General features: G+C 39.1%; 1 protein-coding gene across 1 annotated transcript; it reads right to left on the bottom strand.

The window, feature by feature from the left end:
• Positions 1–598: 598 nt before the first annotated feature.
• On the bottom strand, positions 599–5,525 carry LOC143031346 (uncharacterized). Its single transcript, XM_076195049.1, has 2 exons — positions 4,087–5,525; positions 599–2,754 (listed from the first exon to the last, which is right to left on the bottom strand). The coding sequence occupies exon 2, from the start codon at positions 2,641–2,643 to the stop codon at positions 613–615; it is 2,031 nt and encodes a 676-aa protein (XP_076051164.1). The 5' UTR covers positions 2,644–2,754; positions 4,087–5,525; the 3' UTR covers positions 599–612.
• Positions 5,526–7,089: the final 1,564 nt, after the last annotated feature.

The following is a 7,089-nucleotide window of genomic DNA, read 5'->3' as shown; positions in this document are numbered from 1 at the left end:
GCCTATCAGCCATATTGATCCAGGATTCTGTAACAGCTATATCAAATCTCTCTACGCATACTTTACCTCGCAGTATATAAATTTATTCATTACACTTCTGTTTGTGTAGTAAACTTTTAGTTTATCCTCCCTCCATCTGATTTGGTGTTTTCACACTCCCTCTCTGAGCTGTTTCTATTGCCTAAACTATATTCCGATACTTCCCCCTGACTTCCACATAATCTACTTGAGAAAACACTGCAGGATGTCTACTTCTCGTTCAAGGGATTCAGCAAGGAGCTGAAATCCTCTGGGCATCACACAGGTAACACTGGACAGGCTTCTTTCCAGAGTGGGTGTCCATGTGATGTGTGAGATTTCTCTTTTTTGAGAAAGTGGCATCACACATCATATTAGAATGGCTTTTTTCCCCCCTGTGTGGGTATCCATGTGACCTGCGAGATTACCCCTTTTGTGATAAAGCTACATCACACAGGTCGCATTGGAAAGGTTTTTTCCCTCTGTGGGTAAGCATGTGAGATTTCAGATGACCATTCTGTGAGAAACCTGCATCATACAGGCCACACTGAAATTGTTAGATTACCCTTTAGTGAGAAAGCAGCATTGCGCAGGTCACACAGGCTTCTTTTCAGAGTGGGTATACAAGTGACATGTGAGACCTTTCTTTCGTGAGAAAGCAGCATCACACAGGTCACACTGGAAAGGCTTCTCTCCAGTGTGGGTCATCATGTGATGTTTGAGATTACTCTTTTGTGAGAAAGCAGCATCACACAGGTCACACTGGAAAGGCTTCTCTCCAGTGTGGGTCATCATGTGAGGTTTGAGATAACTCTTTTGTGAGAAAGCGGCATTGCACAAGTTACATTGGAAAGGTTTTTCTCCTGTGTGGGTAAGCATGTGAGATTTGAGATCACTCTTTTGAAAGAAAGTGGCATCACACAGGTCACACTGGAAAGGCTTCTCTCCAGTGTGGGTCCTTAAATGACGTTTGAGATTACTCTTTACTGAGAAAGCTGCATTGCACAGGTCACACTTGAAAGGCTTTTCTCCAATGTGGTTCATCATGTGATCTTTGAGATGACTCTTTCTTGAGAAAGCTGCATCGCACAGGTTACACTGGAAAGGTTTTTCTCCTGTGTGGGTACGCATGTGAGGTTTGAGATCACTCTTTTGTGAGAAAGTCGCATCACACAGTTCACACTGGAAAGGCTTCTCTCCAGTGTGGATCATCATGTGACGTATAAGATGATTCTTTTGTGAGAAAGCGGCATCACACAGATCACAATGCAAAGGCTTCTCTCCAGTGTGAGCCATCATGTGACGTTTGAGATTACTCTTTTTTGGGAAAGCAGCATCGCATAGGTTACACTGGAAAGGCTTTTCTCCAGTGTGGGTAAGCATGTGAGATTTGAGAGCACTCTTCCTTGAGAAAGCGGTATCACACAGGCCACACTGGAAAGGTTTTTCTCCAGTGTGGGTCATAATGTGAAGTTTGAAATTACCCTTTCGTGAGAAAGCAGCATCACACAGGTCACACTGGAAAGGCTTTTCTCCAGTGTGGGTCATCATGTGAGATTTGAGACTACTCTTTGCTGAGAAAAATGCTTCACACAGGTTACATTGGAATTTTTTTTCTCCTGAGTGGGTAAGCACATGAGATTTGAGATCAGTCTGTTGTGAGAAAGCTGCATCACACAGGTCACACTTGAAAGGCTTTTCTCCAGTGTGTGTCATCATGTGATGTTTGAAATTACTCTGTCGTGAGAAAATGGCATCACACAAGTCACACTGGAAAAGCTTCTCTATGGTGTGGGTCACTGTGTGACGTTTGAGGTTGCTTTTTTTTGAGAAAGCAGCATCACACAGGTCACACTGGAAAGGCTTTTCTCCTGTGTGGGTAAGCATGTGAGATTTCAGATCACTCTTTTGTGAGAAAGCTGCATTGCACAGGTTATACTGGAAAGGCTTCTCTCCAGTGTGGATCATCATGTGAGGTTTGAGTTTACTCTCACTTGGAAAAGAAGCATCACACAGATCACACTGGAAAGGCTTCTTTCCAGAGTGGGAATACATGTGACCTTTGAGGAGACTCCTCTTTTCTGAGAGAACAGCAGTGCATAGGTTATGCTGGAAAGACTTTTCTTCTATGTGGGTAAGCATGTGACATTTCAGATGACTGTTTTGTGAGAAACCTGCATTGCAAAGGCCACACTGAAAATGTTTCTTTCCAGTGTGAGTCACCTCATGATGTTTGAGACTACTCTTCCGTGAGAAAAAGGCATCACACAAGTCACATTTGAAAGTCTTCTCTCCAGAGTGGGTGTACAAGTGACGTGTGAGACTACTCTTTTGTGAGAATGCTGCATGGCACAGGTTACACTGGAAAGGCTTTTCTCCTGTGTGGGTAAGCACATGACATTTGAGATGACCCTTTTGTGAGAAAGTGGCATCACACAGGTCACACTGGAAAGGCTTCTCTCTAGTGTGGGTCAACATATGTAGTTTAAGACTACTCTTTGCTGAGAAAGTTGTATTGCACAGGTTACACTGGAAAGGCTTTTCTCCTGAATGGGTAAGCTCGTGACATTTAAGATGAATCTTCTTTAAGACAGCTACATTGCACAGGGCTGCAGTGTGGGTCATTATGTAAGAGAGCTGTGCTGCAGAAGTCACACCAGATTACCTTTATTGTATGATGGATGAATGGAATCTAGGAACAGCTCTTCCGAAGAAATGTTGATAGTTACTCTCGTCCTGAAAAAAAGTCTAATTATAAAATCAACCTCAAACTCTTTGGAATCGTGTAATAACAGGAATGCAGACTATTCATTCACAAATAATTTGATACACAAATACCTTTGTATTTAATCAATCCAATGCCCTTAGTCTCTCTTGTTGAAGACCCTAAACAGACCCTATGTACATATCATCTCTTGACATAGAATAAGTAAAAGCATTAACAGATATGGTGCTCTATGGTACACTCTGTTTTTTTCATGACATATGCACTGCAAAACACCTAATAGCTACTGATGCATGCATAGTCACGCCACCACGACCAGCCTGACTCCAATTTCAATATAATTCCATTCCATGTTTGGGCTCAGAAGACCCAAATCTAAACACGACCTACACAAGGAAGGTTCTTAGTATGATGTTTCACTTGTTACAGCTTTTTCAAGTACACAGTCGAAATACACATAACTGAGTTTAAATAAAAGGAACAGAGGGAGGGAGGGAGGAAGCGTGGGTATCAAAAGGAAGAAAATAAGAAGGGTGAGTAATTGTCTACTGAGGGTGGTCAACATCCTTGAGAGGAAAAAGGGGATTTTAGAGGACAAATAGTGTGGTGCCAATGGTGTTTAATTGGCATATACTTTAGATTAATTATTGAGTGGGCTGTTATTATTGAGTGTTGTAAAGTTATCTATTGTGTCCCACTATTGGCATTCAAGAAATGTGATGTTATAACTGATAAATATTATTATAATTCAATTAATGAATGGAAGGGTGAGATGTTTATAACACCTCTGTAAAATAGTATTTAATCAAGTGCACCTCCTGTGAGAAAAATCAAATATATCTACAGCGAATATGGTATTAAATCCAAATATTTAGTAGAAACTGCTGCCACCACCCAGATCTAACCTATGACATAGTAGCAGTATCCAGGTTAGGTAATGAAAGGATATTTCAGGTTTTCAATTCATTATCAAATTGTAGCAAAAATAGTATTTAGAAGATATTAGTAGATCTTATTCAATAATCATTAAATTGTAGCAAAAATAGTATAAAGAAAATATATGTAGATCTTATTCAGTAATTATTAAACTAGTAAAAATAGCCTAAAGAAAATATATGTAGATCTTATTCAATAATTACTAAATTGTAGCAAAAACAGTATAAAGAAAATATATGTAGATCTTATTCAATACTTATTAAATTGTAGGAAAAATAGTACTGTATAAGGAAAATATATGTAGACCTTATTCAATAATTATAGTAACTCAGCAAAAATATTTGTAGGTTTTATTCAATAATCATAGTAACTTAACTGATTTAGGATTAATACCCTGAACTACATACCTGTTCTGGATGATAATGAAATGATAGTATTCAAGGTAGCTTATGATGCAGTTATGGAGATATGTAATTCAATACTTAATGGTGTTCTAAGGAGGCCATGGGCATGGGTTCTTATGATCCAGCCTTCTGGCCACTATCCAAGTGTCTATTTCACCAACTTTCTATCAAACCTAACCTCAGATTTTCTATATACTTAGTAGAGAACATTTTCGGACAAAATTCCACTTAATGATTTCGAAACAACTTCACCCAATTCATAAGAGATTCCTTCAATCACATACTTAGCAACAGGTGTCTCTGTGTGTTTATATGAGCTTTGATTACATTCCCTCAATCAGTTTTCTCTCTGTTAAGGGAGATAGGTGGGGCTCAAGTCTCATCCTAGACTGCTTATACTAATGTCTATTATATTCAATGAATATTCATTAATTTCAGTTATTGTCATGTATTTCCATTATGTTTATGGGATGCATTGACATACCTATTAGGGGAGATAGGTGGGGCTCGAGTCTGAGTAGCTGTGCACAAGAAACAGAAACTGGTTGGCGAACATGTTTATGTATAAAACTATTGACTCTCCCTTCGTGGAGTAACTCAAGACTTCACCATCTCGCTTCTCAAGTTAACCCCTAGCTATCACAACTCCCCTAAACTATTCCTGTACTGGAATCCTGAACTGGATGTTAGGAATTTTTCTCATTCTCTTAAATCTAATGGTCCTAGTCTATGTTTACTTCTGAACGCGTCCTAATGACGTCATGGATGGGTGGAGCTACAGTTTACCCATAATGCTTTGCTATCTCGCTCATAGAATATCCTAGAAAGATGTTATTAAATGAGGATCATATTCATTTAAAATGTCTGGCCTTACAATGGGGATAGATAAAAATTTTGTTGGCAATGGGTATTGAGGAATTTGGTGGGGTGAGATATTGAATATGGCTCTATTTTGTTCAACTGTGTTGGTTCCATGTACAGTATAGTGGATGCTTCCAAACATTTTCTATGGATCTTGTCGGGTTCATGTATCAGAAATTCTACATTCTCCCAGTCCATCAGGTGGTTGCTACTGTTCCTGTGTGCAACACATAGTGACATCATGGCAGACATTGTATCTGTGTTCTCGAATCCTGGTTTTTAGACAACATGATGTTTCCCCCAATGTAGGATTTTTCATATACCAAGCACGGAATCCAATAAAAACTGGCTTTATTGTCCAGCATTTTGCTGATGTTTTTCTTGTCTTCATGATGTTTTCAACTGTTCTACTGGTCTGGTACATTACTTCCAAATTGGTGGTTTTTAAAATACAAGTCAGGTTGGTGGTGACACTGCTGGTTGGTAACACGAGACATTTGGCTGGCCTGCCCTGCTGCCTACCGCCTTCCAGAAACTTAATGGCTTGCTTTCTACATTTATCTAAAAGTAAATCTGGAAATTTTATTTTTAAAAAGGTCTCCCTGATATACCAGCACTCTTCTTCTAAGTAATCTTCATCGCATAATCTGAGTGGCCCAAGGAAGAAACCTATCACTACTCCTTTCTTGACCCTGATGTCATGGTGGGTGGGTGGGAGTAGAAATGAATTAAATAATTTTTGTTAGTGGGTTTTCTGCTGTATACTTTAAATTCCAGCTGGTTACCATGTTTTGAGATGTGTGTGTCCAAGAAGGGAAGGGAATTGTTAATTTCTCCTAGGGAAAATTGAATAGTGGGCTCTACCTCATTCAATACACCAATAAAACACCTGCTATGATGTCACCACCAATGCATGTGTTGCAAACAGAAACAGTAGCAACCACCTGATGGACTGGGAAAAAGCAGAACATCTGATAATTGAGCCCAATATCTCACCCCACCTAATTCCCTTAATACCCATTGCCAACAAAATTTTGAGCTGTCTTTAGTTGTCCTCTAAAATCACCCTTTTTCTGTTGACCACCCTCAGTAGACAACTGCTCACCCTTCTTATTTTCTTCTTCCTTTTGTTCCTTGGTTGTGAGCTAATGTCCTTCATCCAGCCAATTGCCCCATCCTATCCTCAACCTTTCTTGTTCCCAGAAATTTGGTCCACCTTCTCCTTAACTTTTCCTAGTATTCAGTGACACCCTCTCCCTACTTCCTTCCTCCCTCCCCCTGTTCCTCTTCTTATTTAATCTCAGTCATGTGTATTACAACTATGCAATTCAAAAAGCTGTAACAAGTGAAATGTCGTACATTATGATAAAGGCTCCATCCTCACATGGTGTTTATTTCGATAGACTTGACTGCAACAACCACTTTCATACATAATAAATCAAATTGATCTAATAAATTGTAAAGCACTATACATATTTTTTATTGTCACTGTTAGCAAAATACTTGTTCAACTGATAGGTAAAAATTATTGGAAATACTGTACCTACTAAAAAAAATATTGACAATCAAATGTGCAATTCCAGTAATTGTGGAGACACTGCTTTAACATTTTCAACTCACAGGTCGTTGAAACACAGAAGCAATTTAAACATGTCCTCAATCATCTTCCAGGATGCCTGGGACATTGCCCTAGCTGGTTGTGACACTTGTAAATGCTGGCAAAATATTTTTGTATATTTCTCTTTCTGGAATCTTTATTTGATATTAACATCATATCAGGTTAAAAGGTGTCTCTACCTGTCAAGATTAACTAATGTAGAGTTCAATGTTATGTGAACTTTAGTCTCATTTAAGTGTTTCCCATATTACTACTTCTGAAATGGACACTTCCCATATAAGCAATCTACACAAGAACATAATATAGGGCATACATACCAATGGGCCCTTTCCCAGTGAAGGGTGGTGGTGGTGGTAGCAAAGTCAAAGCATACAACTACCTTTCACCCATCCCATACCCTTCCATTGTTCCTCCTATCTTAGCTCCCTGGGTCATACAGTACTCATCACAAATCTAAAGCTATTGCTAGAACAACTTGCCCTCTACTTTTGAATACTTCTAAAGATTCGGGTATTATTTCCACAGTG

This window comes from Oratosquilla oratoria, chromosome 12, assembly GCF_046742065.1.
Source record: "Oratosquilla oratoria isolate Oo_2021 chromosome 12, ASM4674206v1, whole genome shotgun sequence".
NCBI lineage: Eukaryota > Metazoa > Arthropoda > Malacostraca > Stomatopoda > Squillidae > Oratosquilla > Oratosquilla oratoria.
Note: the sequence above shows the minus strand (reverse complement) of the source record. Positions and strands in the feature narration are given on the sequence as shown.